The sequence below is a fragment of the Bidens hawaiensis genome, unplaced genomic scaffold, assembly GCF_021521415.1.
Source record: "Bidens hawaiensis isolate Kalapana, Puna unplaced genomic scaffold, B.hawaiensis_p1.1 tig00010570_1, whole genome shotgun sequence".
Taxonomy (NCBI): Eukaryota; Viridiplantae; Streptophyta; class Magnoliopsida; order Asterales; family Asteraceae; genus Bidens; species Bidens hawaiensis.
Genome location: NW_027491808.1, coordinates 663,460 through 676,692, shown reverse-complemented (window position 1 = coordinate 676,692; position 13,233 = coordinate 663,460). Strand labels below are relative to the sequence as shown.

Sequence of the window (13,233 nt, the reverse complement as noted above, 5' to 3'; positions counted from 1 at the left end):
AAAAAGACTTTAGCACCACTTACTGCGGGCCGCAACTTTTTCCTGCAGCCGCCTCAGCTTAACTGTAACCTAAAATGTCCGGAAAGCTGAAAACGTTTCCGGACATGTTAACTTTCATCACCCTTGATAAAAGTAAAACCAAACAACCGTCAACCAAAAAAAAAAAAAAAACTAAAGCATACTTAAATTCCTTATACCAAGATTACACTCGGAAATTCTTTCCGGTGTAGGTTTGACCAAACTGCCAGTGCGCTGGGGCGATGTTCCACGAGGTGGATGTGCGACGGTCGCTAGCAGTTACTCTGAAAGAAAGTGCTTGACCGACAAGGACTGCGTTTGATTGCCAGTTTTGCCCCCAGTTCCGACTCATGCTCATCCAGTTGGTTTTCGTGCCTTTGATCCACACCTTTTGGATATCACCCGCACCCGCAACATTGCTAATCAAAACCAAGTTAAAGTAACGGAAACCGTTAATTGTGAACCTAATTCCGCCTGATTTTCTACAAGGTACCCTGTATCCATCAAATAAACAAACGTATCCAGTAAAATTAATTAAAAAATTGTATAAAAAAGTTATAAATGTTAGCATGTTACTAGGGTCAGTAGATTAGACATAGGGACACACCACAACAATAAATCCAACGGTTGTGATGTTATAATCAATTTCTGTTTTAACGGTGGACATACACCCACAAATCACGGGCTAGGATCCACCGTAATTATGGTGGGACCAAAAACCTAAAGAAGATCACGTGGCTAGCATAGTAACTTAGCATAACATCCCACATGGTGTCAAACTGTCAACTAAACGACACCGTACACATTAAATTGCCTACTTATATTTACCACTGAATCTTTAAACACATTAAAGTTTAGCCATGTGAAATAACTACCCTTAAAAAACAGTTGGAAGCCACTTTTATACCGGTCAAGGTTTAAGTGCTTGTTTTTTACTTGTATCTCATGCTTCTAAAGTTGTACCTTACCAGAAAATCATATACATAAAAAAAATATATAATTATAGGTTATGATAAAGCTTGTTTAAAATGCGCTCGGTTTAAATGAGTTGAGCACAAGTTAAGGTAAGCTAGTTGTTACTTGTTAGCTAGCTCGTTTTGACTGGTTTAAATTAAAACCAAATTTTAATACATGTGAATCACCCAAATTCATAACAAAAATTTTAATGTATAAAAAATAAAAAACTCCAATATGCTAAAAATGTTATTATTTGTTTTTACATATATCCATATGTGGAAGAAAAAAATGAATGAGCTGACTCAGAGATTTGACAAACCAATTAGTTTAAGACTCAAGGGCAAAATTCAGCTTGATAAAAAAAAAACGAGCCATGTCAAACCTCACCTTGACTTGGCTCAGGTTTGACATGGCTCAGCTTGTTTACAGCCCTAATACAAGCCGAATCATGCTCAAGATGATATGTTTTATGCTCAGCGACACTCATTTATTATTTAACAATTATATTATTTATATCGATATACGAATACGTTCGGTTGCATTCAAGTTTTTTAACAAGGCGAACTAAAGCACTCAAGTAGCTCACATTCACCTCAACTAATTATACACAACAAGGGCTTGTTTTAACAATCTGTAAAAAAAATAGGGTCACTTTTGCGAATGTTGCATATTTAAAGGGTAAAAATGAAAAAGAAAGTAAAAGCATTAATATTCGCCGGAATTTTGGGTAAACGGATTTCGATTCTCTGAAAAAGAAGGTTTGTAGCAGACAAACATAACTTATTCCAGGGGCATTTCAGTAAATTAACACCTCATTAAACACTTAATAAGTTTAAAGTAAAAAAGCAGTTTAATAAAATAAAAACTTGTACACTATTAATAAAAGGGTGAAATGTATACCTGCGGTATGAAACCGGAACAATACCCGCACGGTACTCGGCAATCTTAAGAAACATGGGCATTGCAAGGTCAAAGTGGGTTCGAGGCGGGTTGCACCAACCGCCATTGTCGCTAGGTAGAGCGAAATTTGGCGGGCAAAAGTTGGTGGCGGTAATGAAAATAGAGGGGCTACCCGGATGACACCACCTAGGGTCATCTGCGCACTTAATTTCAAAACACGCGCCGCAACTTAGCCCGTTGTTGAACAACGCTGTGCTGAGTGCGGCGGTGTTAACTCCGTACCCTTGACTGTATAAGTTTCCGTACCCGCAAGCACCCCCTGTAAAATAATAATAATAATAATAATAATAATAGATTAATCCCAAAGAAATATTACAATTTACGAGAAATGCATTTTTTTAAAATCTGACTAGACAACGAACCGGTCCTCTTACTAGTTTACGGGCCGAACTATTCGTAATGCGCAACAAGATATCTAAGCATGTTATATTCGTTGTTTTCTTGCCGTTCGAAAAAAAAATATTCGTTGTTTTCTTTATTATTTAACTTAGATTTTTTAATGATTTTCTTTTATAAATTTAACTAAAATTTATAAAAAAAAGGTAAAATTAAAAAATATCTTGATAAAAAACCAAAAAATGAAAAATGTGAAGTGAGTATTGAGTAACAAATAAATTATAAAATGAGATTTTGACTAAAAAAGTTAAAAATTAAAAATAAGTTCCGACCACTTAAAGCAACATTATACATGAAAATGCAGCAAAAATTAAGGTTGTTTCACAACATAATTCTACTTTAAAACAACAAAAGACAAAATGTAGGTAGTATAACATACCCATGGTGCCGGAGGCATCACTTCCACCATAGAACGTTGCATGAGCACCTTTCCAAGGACCGGCGGCGAAGTTTCCGGGATGTCTGGCGTCTGCGACGGCGAAAGCGGTGAAAATGATGAGGAAGACGCCGGAGACAACCGCCATTTTAGTGAGAGAGAAGATAATGTGAAGTGAAAGTGAGGATAAAGGGTAGGGAGTGTTAATACTTATGAAGCGTGCGGAGGGTAAATATGTAATTTTGGTATTTTATTTGTTAAAAAAGTTGGAGGGTGAAATTGTAATTTTGGTGGTTAATGGATACGACAGCGTATCAAAAATCCCTTTGCTTACGCCCTCGGATAAACATAGTGGGGCCCACCTTTTGTTTTAAGAAGAAATGTTTTAATATGTAAAATGGATTAATTTATGTTGACGTAAAGTATGCAAGTATTTTATGTAAATGTTTATATGATTTGTTTAAACTATAATATAATATGCTGTTAGAATTCTTTTTATATGATTTTGTTGACGAATTTTGTTGTTTGATTTTGAAGGGTTGATTGAGAAATGAGTGTGAATAAAGGGCATAGGCCATGCGTTTGGAATACATCCCTCTATCACTTAATCAATAAGATAGTGATTTGGGGTTCGGGTGGTTTAATGCTCAAACTAAATTTCTAGAGAGTGATGATGTTTATGAGGTTTAAGAGGTTTAAGGGTTTAGAAACATCGTAAGAGATTAAGAGATAGTCATAATAAGAAAAGATTCAAATAATTTGATATCATATCCTAGATCAATACGTGGCTAGTAGTGTTCTTGATAAAACTGACATAGTTTGATCCATGAAGAGGTAGGTCCCAGCAGAGCCCAGTTGGACCCGCAAGACTCACCTTGAAGAGGAACGTCTGCGCGAAGACCAACTGGTTCCGCAGGACCCACCATGCTCAGAGATATGAAGACCTTACGCGCATACGCCAGCTGTTCCCGTAGGAAAAGCCTCCCAATGGTGAAGTACCCCGCCTGTTCCCGCAGCTGCGGATACAAGCCATCAGCGGAGGCTACCCGCACTAATAGCAAGGCTACACGCACAAGGCACTAACTCAATAATTCAGTAATGTCACCTGAAGAATGAATGAGCAAGCCGGGAATACTCCCGCCCAAATGAGCCAGTCCGTACGCTTCTGTAGGATCTTTTGTACTATACCTGCCAAGGTATGGACAAAATAGACAAGATCTGACCAAAGCAGCGACAGCTCACTGACAACAGTACGACGAGGAGCACGCTCTAGTACTTAATGTCGCTATCAGCCGCTGCCTACTCACCAACCCTTGTCGTGGCACGTACATAGCCTGCAGTTGGTGGAAAAGGAATAGTACACGGCCGGCCATGTCACTATCAGCCGCTGCCTACCCACCATCCACCAGCATGGCACGTGCGTAGCCCATAGTTGGTAGAAAAGGAATATTATACAGCTGGCTGTACCTGCTTGGAAACCTACCTTCGGCTATAAATACTCCAACACATTGGAACGGTAGGATCATCATGTCACACCCGGCCCTGAGCGGCGGAAACAGCCGGGCGCGCGCGAGTGGGGATTGATAATTAAGCACGGGCCATTGCAAACATTCAAAGTAAGATTTTCATTGCGCATGAAAAGTTTAATACAAATACATTACATTTTAAAAATCACATAAAAACATCCAAGTATAAAAACTGTTGAAGATTTCCACGCCATATCCCTTTGTAAGGCGGGAACAACCACGCGCATCGAAGGGATAGAACTAAAATCTTCCAAAAAGCTAGTTTTAGATGTTCAGCGTGAGGTGCTCTAAGTGTGACTCCATGCGCTACCTAGTTATTTCCTGAAAGACACGTAAAACATTTGAATCAGTATAAACTGAGTGAGTTCACAAGTTTTAGTAACTTGATAAATCATATCGCGTCATAAACATAATAGCATCATTGAAACACATGCTTAGTAAAACAGTTCAGAAAACATAATCTGATAAAAATCGTTCCGCGGTTTACACGCGAACATTTCTGGGAACTGTGCTCTCTGTGTAAGTGGCGCTGCCACTACGAGCGAAACAAGTAATACCGTCCCGCGGGTTACGCGCGGACACATCTGAAAAACCGTGCTCGTCTGTGTAAGTGGCGCTGCCACTACGAGCGAATAATACCATCCCGCGGGTTACGCGCAGACGTTGTGCCGGAAAACAAGGCGCTCGTCCATGCAAAGAGGCGCGACCCCTACAAGCGGGCTCAAACCCATAGTACTGCCCCATGACCATACTAGGCACTCGTCCATGCAAAGAGGTGCAACCCCTACGAGTGGGTGGATCAAACCAGCAGTCCCTACCCTTAGAGTTCCAATGGTAAAGTGATCACTTACTCGAGTTCTAGCACACATACATCGTAAACCTTAGATAACCGTTCGCATTGCTCATTATGAAATATAATTTAAACACATAATCGCTTGCATAGCTTGTAAGTATACCATGATAAAACATTATTTAAGTACGTGTCCCTCGCCCCGAAAACAGTTTAAAAACAGTGAAAACAGCGAGGATAGGGGCTGTGAGACTCACCTGTGGTTCTTGTTAAGGGATTAATCGAGATTCGGGTTTTCTTGGTGTTGGCCTCGGAATTGAAGGTCTAGAATGCGATTAAATAACAAGAAGTATATATATTAAGATCAAGAATTAGGAGAATATAAGGGTTGGAAAGCAGATCTCAAGGTTATATTCTTGGCTTACCTGGTAACAGGATCGGAAACGAAAACAACGGATGCTTGGGAGATGATTAGTGCAAGTTGCAGTTCTTAAGAGAGAAGTTTGAAGTGTGTTTTGGGTGATAGTTTAGGTTACATATTTATAGGCAAACTCAAGGGAACACAATCCCTTGCTTTAGGGGATTGTAATCTTTTCATATCTAGGTGTAATGATGATGAGGTATGGAAATTATTATTATTTATTTAAAAGTGGAGTGGTGGATAAAAGATTTTGATTTGATTTGGTCAGGACATGCAGGTCTGGGGTTGGTGAGAATAGGGTGGCTGACAGTTGACTTTTCATGTTACAGTGTGCTTTTTCAGGTACTTTTGTCCGTGTACAGTAAAAAGTGGAAAATCTCTTAAACACGCTACTGTTTCCTTTTGGGCGGAAGTAATCTCCTTACGTCTGGAGAATAGACTAAGTGTTCTGTGCGTATCACTTTGTGCGCATAGCTTTCCGCGTGAATGACATTTCTTTGCTGCGGGTAGGTGCGTAACCTTCTCGCAGTTAGGACATTGAGTTTCATTTGTAGATTCTCCAGGTGGCCTTGGTATTTCAACATAGTGATCAGTTATGTTGAAGTCAATTCCATCTTGGAGCTTCAGACAAACTAGCTCTCAATGTTCCCGCCATGCGGGGAGGTTAGTTCCCTTCCACACGCGCATAAACGATTTAGGATGCACCCGCCTTAGCATCATGCGGGATGGTCAACCCATTAGACAACATAACGTTAAGGTACATGAAAACATAAAGCCAAAACATTCGCGCATGGCGCATATAACATATGCCCACGCTGGTTCTTAACATGGTGCGCTCGCGCAGGTCGCACATAACAAATGCACGCGCTGACTAACATGGCGCGCTCGCGCAGGGCGCACATAACAAATGCACGCGCTGGTTCTAACATGGCGCGCTCGCGCAAGGCGCATATAACATAATTACCTAATATTTAGGTTGATTACTTGGTTTAAGGGATTGGGAATTTACCGGGTGTCACATTCTCCCCCTGTTAAACGAATTTCGTCCCGAAATTTAGGAGACGTTGCTGGCAGAAGCCATGCTCTGAAAGAGGTGTGGGTATTTCATGCGCATCTGGTCTTCTCTTTCCCAAGTGAATTCAGGCCCACGCCTCGAGTTCCATTGAACCTTTACTAACTTGATTTTGCTTCTGCGTAACTTTTGTTCTTTCCAATCGGTTACTGCTATGGGTTCTTCTACGAAGTGCAGTTGTTTGTCGATGTGAATCTCTTCCAACGGCAAAATCAACGTTTCGTCAGATAAGCACTTTTTGAGGTTGGACACATGAAACGTATCATGAACTCCACTGAGTTCGGCGGGTAAACGGAGTTTATAAGCAACCGGACCGATCCTTTCCAGGATCTCAAATGGTCCAATGTAGCGCGGATTTAACTTTCCTCGCTTGCCGAAACGGGGGACTCCTTTCCATGGAGAGACTTTCAACAGTACTCTATCCCCTACTTGAAACTCCAATGGTTTTCTTCGCACATCTGCGTAGCTCTTCTGTCTGTCGCGCGCTGTCTTAAGGCGATCCCTTATCTGAAAAATCTTGTCTGTTGTTTCTTGGATCAATTCTGGACCAGTCATTTGCTTGTCACCCACTTCAGCCCAGCACAGTGGGGATCTACACTTGCGCCCATACAAAGCTTCAAACGGCGCAGCCTTGAGGCTTGTGTGATAACTGTTGTTGTAAGAAAATTCAACCAATGGGAGATGAGTATCCCAGCTACCTCCGAAATCGATTGCGCACGCGCGCAGCATATCTTCCAACGTCTGGATTGTTCGCTCGCTTTGCCCATCCGTTTGAGGATGATATGCCGTACTCATGTCAAGACGAGTACCTAGAGCTCCTTGTAACGATCTCCAAAACCTTGATGTGAACCGACTATCTCTATCAGAAATGATGGACACTGGGACTCCATGTTTTGAAACTACTTCTCGAATATACAATCGGGCTAACTTTTCCATCTTATCGGTTTCCTTGATCGGCAGGAAGTGCGCTGACTTAGTTAGCCGATCCACAATAACCCAGATCGTGTCGTAACCCCCAGGTGTCCTTGGCAATTTGGTGATGAAGTCCATAGAGATTTGTTCCCACTTCCACATGGGAATTTCTGGCTGTTGAAGCAACCCTGATGGTTTCTGGTATTCAGCCTTTACCTTCGAACACGTCAGGCACTTACTGACATACGTCGCGATGGCGCCTTTAAGATTGGGCCACCAATACAGCGCTTTAACATCTTGGTACATCTTGTCTGCGCCAGGATGTACGGAATACCGCGTCTTGTGAGCTTCGTTTAATACTTGCTCGCGCAATCCTCCCTTGAGAGGGACCCATATGCGGTTAGCAAAATACCGAGTGTCGTTCTCTTTGAGCTCCAAATCCTTAATCATACCCCCAAGGGATTCGTTTTTAACAAACTCTGGTTTCAAGGCTTCTTGCTGAGCGTCTCGGATGCGGGTAGAGAGATCTGTGTGAATGGTTAGCCTTAGAGCCTTGACTCGTAGCGTTTTTATTCGCTCCTTCCTACTTAGCGCGTCTGCTACTACATTCGCCTTTCCAGGGTGGTACTTAATTTCACAATCATAATCATTCAACAACTCCACCCATCTTCGTTGCCTCATGTTTAAATCCTTTTGATCAAATATATGTTGAAGGCTCTTGTGATCCGTAAAGATTATACACTTTGTACCATAGAGGTAATGGCGCCAAATCTTTAGCGCGAAGACAACCGCTCCAAGTTCCAGATCATGCGTTGTGTAGTTCTTTTCATTGGTCTTGAGTTGGCGCGAGGCATACGCTATGACTTTGTCTCGCTGCATAAGGACACATCCGAGTCCCTGATGTGAAGCGTCGCAGTAAACGACGATGTCATCCGTCCCCTCGGGTAAAGACAAAATTGGCGCACTACATAACTTCTGTTTTAACATCTGAAATGCTGTTTCCTGATTTTCGCCCCAAACAAACTTCTTGTCTTTCTGAGTTAGCGCGGTCAGTGGTAGAGCTATCTTGGAGAAGTTCTCAATGAAGCGTCGATAGTAGCCAGCTAGTCCTAGGAATTGCCTCACCTCCGTTGGGGTTTTTGGCGCTTCCCAGTTTTCGATGGCCTCGACTTTGGAAGGATCAACGTGTATTCCTTTCTCGTTTACAACGTGACCGAGAAAATGAACTTCTCTAAGCCAAAACTCGCACTTGGAAAACTTCGCATACAACTTTTCTTTCCTCAACAATTCCAAAATCAATCTTAGGTGTTGCTCATGCTCGGCCTTGGTCCGAGAGTAAATCAGAATATCATCTATAAACACAATCACAAACTTGTCCAAGTATGGTTTGCACACGCGGTTCATCAGATCCATGAACACAGCCGGCGCATTAGTTAGCCCGAAAGGCATCAATAAGAACTCATAATGGCCGTATCTAGTTCGGAAGGCTGTTTTCGGCACATCTTCCTCATGGACCCTAAGTTGGTGGTATCCTGACCGTAGATCTATCTTCGAATAATAACTGGATCCCTGCAACTGGTCAAATAAGTCGTCAATCCTCGGTAAGGGGTACCGATTCTTGACTGTCAGCTTGTTCAGCTCCCTATAGTCAATACACATCCGGAAAGAACCATCCTTCTTCTTAACAAACAGTACTGGAGCTCCCCAAGGTGAAAAGCTTGGGCGTATGAAACCCTTATCCAATAGTTCCTGTAACTGATTGGATAGCTCTTGCATCTCAGATGGAGCTAATCGATAAGGCGCTCGAGCTACTGGCGCAGCTTCTGGGACTAAATCAATACGAAATTCGACTTGTCGCGGCGGCGGTAATCCGGGCAAATCTTCAGGGAAAACTTCTGGAAATTCGCGCACTACTGGTAAGTCTTCAATTCTTCGCTCATCTCCTTTCTTCTCTACTACATGCGCCAGGAAGGCGTAGCACCCTTTCCTTAGGCACTTGCGCGCTTTTAGGCACGAAATTAGTTTCGTCGCGACTCCCCTTCTTTCCCCTTGAATCACCAAGGTTTCTCCGTTCAACAGTGGGACCCGAACCTGCTTCTCATGGCAAATAACTTCCGCGTGGTTCTCGACTAACCAATCCATACCTATCACAATGTCAAAACTTCCCAAGTATATTGGCAATAGGTTAATATTGAACCCGTGACCTCCCATGACTATTACACATTGTTTGGTTCTTTCGTTCGCGCATAACTGCCTACCATTGGCTAGTTCTATAGTATAAGGCGTGTCTAGCCTACTGCTTGCTAGGCCTAGGGAGTTTTTAAACTCGGCGGATACAAAACTTAGGTCAGCGCCAGTATCAAATAAGACAGATGCAAAATGGCCGTTAAGCAAAAACGTACCGGTTACCACATTCGGCTCTTCTTTAGCTTCGCCTGCGCCGATCACAAAAGCTCTCCCGCGAGCTTGGTTTCCCCTTTGCGGGCAATCCCAACTAAAATGCCCTGGCTTCCCGCATGCGTAGCAGTTGTCGCTTGCTCCCGCTTCTCTGACACGGCAATTCATCGTCTTGTGCCCTGGTCTGCCACATTTGGCGCATTCGATTCTTGCGCATTCACCCTCGTGGTGATACTTGCATTTGTTGCACCATGGGCGAGGCCCGTTGTATCCTTTCCTTGATGGCTCCGCGGCTTGGATCGCGTAAGCCCTTACGCTCTCCTGCTTCTTGAACGGTGGTTGCTTGGAGTCGGACCCTCGGTGGTGAGAGTTCCACTTCCTCTTGGGATCAGAGGTTCGCTGCTCGATTCCGCGCGTAGTTAACATACCCGCACGGACCGTATCCCTTGTAAGGGTGATGGCCCGCGCTACCGCCTCATCAAAGGTTGGAGGCGCTGCGGCGTTGAGCGGAACCCTAACAACAGGAGGTAACCCAAAGATATACCTCTCGATCTTCTTTTCCTCCGTGTTTGCCATGTCTGGCACCAACTGGCAAAGCTCGTTGAACCGGTTGTTGTAGGCGTCGATATCCGTTCCTACCATGGTGTGGTTCCAGAATTCCTGCTGCAGACTCTGGATTTCTGCGCGAGAGCAGAACTTTCTCATCATCATCTCCTTCAGCTCCCCCCAGGTTTTGTGAAGAGCAACTTCTCGCCCCAAGGTCTTCACTTGAAGCTTCCACCAAGATGAAGCTGCTTCTTGGAACATGCAGGTCGCGTAAAGGACCTTCTGGTTCTCACTACATCCGCTAATGGAGAGAACTGTCTCCATCTTGTCAATCCAGTTGTAGAGCCCAATGGCCCCTTCGGTACCCTTGAATGGCCAAGGCTTACAGGCCATGAATGTCTTGTAGGAGCATCCTTTGTCCAAGGCTCCTGATTCGGGTTCTGGGGTCTCATTCTGACGACCCTGACTTGATTCGGCCTTGCTGGCCTCATGTGTCGCAATTGCCTGCGCGATTATTTCCGCGAGTTCCTCGGGTGTCATGGTAATTCCCTTGGCTTTAGTTGGAGGCATTCTCGCTTTAAAAGAGAATGAAAATATATTAAACTTAGCGCATTTACTCTGAGCACATAATGTTCTTTATCTTTATTCACTAGACACTGTGTGACCCGTGTTCCTAAGTGTGTGTATAGTTTCTTTTGAAAATATTTTCTTTGAAAAATATTTCATGCGATTCCCCAACGGTTATAGTCTAGGTTAAAACTTCTTTTCCTAGTTCGCTATAACCAGTGCTCTGATACCAATCTGTCACACCCGGCCCTGAGCGGCGGAAACAGCCGGGCGCGCGCGAGTGGGGATTGATAATTAAGCACGGACCATTGCAAACATTCAAAGTAAGATTTTCATTGCGCATGAAAAGTTTAATACAAATACATTACATTTTAAAATTCACATAAAAACATCCAAGTATAAAAACTGTTGAAGATTTCCACGCCATATCCCTTTGTAAGGCGGGAACAACCACGCGCATCGAAGGGATAGAACTAAAATCTTCCAAAAAGCTAGTTTTAGATGTTCAGCGTGAGGTGCTCTAAGTGTGACTCCATGCGCTACCTAGTTATTTCCTGAAAGACACGTAAAACATTTGAATCAGTATAAACTGAGTGAGTTCACAAGTTTTAGTAACTTGATAAATCATATCGCGTCATAAACATAATAGCATCATTGAAACACATGCTTAGTAAAACAGTTCTGAAAACATAATCTGATAAAAATCGTTCCGCGGTTTACACGCGAACATTTCTCGGAACTGTGCTCGTCTGTGTAAGTGGCGCTGCCACTACGAGCGAAACAAGTAATACCGTCCCGCGGGTTACGCGCGGACACATCTGAAAAACCGTGCTCGTCTGTGTAAGTGGCGCTGCCACTACGAGCGAATAATACCATCCCGCGGGTTACGCGCAGAAGTTGTGCCGGAAAACAAGGCGCTCGTCCATGCAAAGAGGCGCGACCCCTACGAGCGGGCTCAAACCCATAGTACTGCCCCATGACCATACTAGGCACTCGTCCATGCAAAGAGGTGCGACCCCTACGAGTGGGTGGATCAAACCAGCAGTCCCTACCCTTAGAGTTCCAATGGTAAAGTGATCACTTACTCGAGTTCTAGCGCACATACATCGTAAACCTTAGATAACCGTTCGCATTGCTCATTATGAAATATAATTTAAACACATAATCGCTTGCATAGCTTGTAAGTATACCATGATAAAACATTATTTAAGTACGTGTCCCTCGCCCCGAAAACAGTTTAAAAACAGTGAAAACAGCGAGGATAGGGGCTGTGAGACTCACCTGTGGTTCTTGTTAAGGGATTAATCGAGATTCGGGTTTTCTTGGTGTTGGCCTCGGAATTGAAGGTCTAGAATGCGATTAAATAACAAGAAGTATATATATTAAGATCAAGAATTAGGAGAATATAAGGGTTGGAAAGCAGATCTCAAGGTTATATTCTTGGCTTACCTGGTAACAGGATCGGAAACGAAAACAACGGATGCTTGGGAGATGATTAGTGCAAGTTGCAGTTCTTAAGAGAGAAGTTTGAAGTGTGTTTTGGGTGATAGTTTAGGTTACATATTTATAGGCAAACTCAAGGGAACACAATCCCTTGCTTTAGGGGATTGTAATCTTTTCATATCTAGGTGTAATGATGATGAGGTATGGAAATTATTATTATTTATTTAAAAGTGGAGTAGTGGATAAAAGATTTTGATTTGATTTGGTCAGGACATGCAGGTCTGGGGTTGGTGAGAATAGGGTGGCTGACAGTTGACTTTTCTTGTTACAGTGTGCTTTTTCAGGTACTTTTGTCCGTGTACAGTAAAAAGTGGAAAATCTCTGAAACACGCTACTGTTTCCTTTTGGGCGGGAGTAATCTCCTTACGTCTGGAGAATAGACTAAGTGTTCTGTGCGTATCACTTTGTGCGCATAGCTTTCTGCGTGAAGGACATTTCTTTGCTGCAGGTAGGTGCGTAACCTTCTCGCAGTTAGGACATTGAGTTTCATTTGTAGATTCTCCAGGTGGCCTTGGTATTTCAACATAGTGATCAGTTATGTTGAAGTCAATTCCATCTTGGAGCTTCAGACAAACTAGCTCTCAATGTTCCCGCCATGCGGGGAGGTTAGTTCCCTTCCGCACGCGCATAAACGATTTAGGATGCACCCGCCTTAGCATCATGCGGGATGGTCAACCCATTAGACAACATAACGTTAAGGTACATGAAAACATAAAGCCAAAACATTCGCGCATGGCGCATATAACATATGCCCACGCTGGTTCTTAACATGGTGCGCTCGCGCAGGTCGCA

The 13,233-nt window shown here is 43.2% G+C and overlaps 1 protein-coding gene across 1 annotated transcript; it reads right to left on the bottom strand.

The window, feature by feature from the left end:
• Positions 1–202: 202 nt before the first annotated feature.
• On the bottom strand, positions 203–2,860 carry LOC143535703 (expansin-A6-like). The gene is made up of 3 exons (XM_077029886.1): positions 2,711–2,860; positions 1,876–2,194; positions 203–512 (listed from the first exon to the last, which is right to left on the bottom strand). Exons 1-3 carry the CDS (start codon positions 2,853–2,855, stop codon positions 203–205), a joined length of 774 nt encoding a protein of 257 aa, XP_076886001.1. The 5' UTR covers positions 2,856–2,860.
• Between the last annotated feature and the right edge of the window lie 10,373 nt (positions 2,861–13,233).

What these genes read in the sequence shown, in the direction of transcription:
- LOC143535703 (XM_077029886.1), bottom strand. Translation starts at nt 2,855, where the DNA reads ATGGCGGTTGTCTCCGGCGTCTTCCTCATCATTTTCACCGCTTTCGCC. An exon ending in TGATGCCTCCGGCACCATGG is followed by an intron (nt 2,195 to 2,710) that starts GTATGTTATACT and finishes ATTATTTTACAG; the next exon opens with GGGGTGCTTGCGGGTACGGA. An exon ending in GTTCCGGTTTCATACCGCAG is followed by an intron (nt 513 to 1,875) that starts GTATACATTTCA and finishes TGATGGATACAG; the next exon opens with GGTACCTTGTAGAAAATCAG.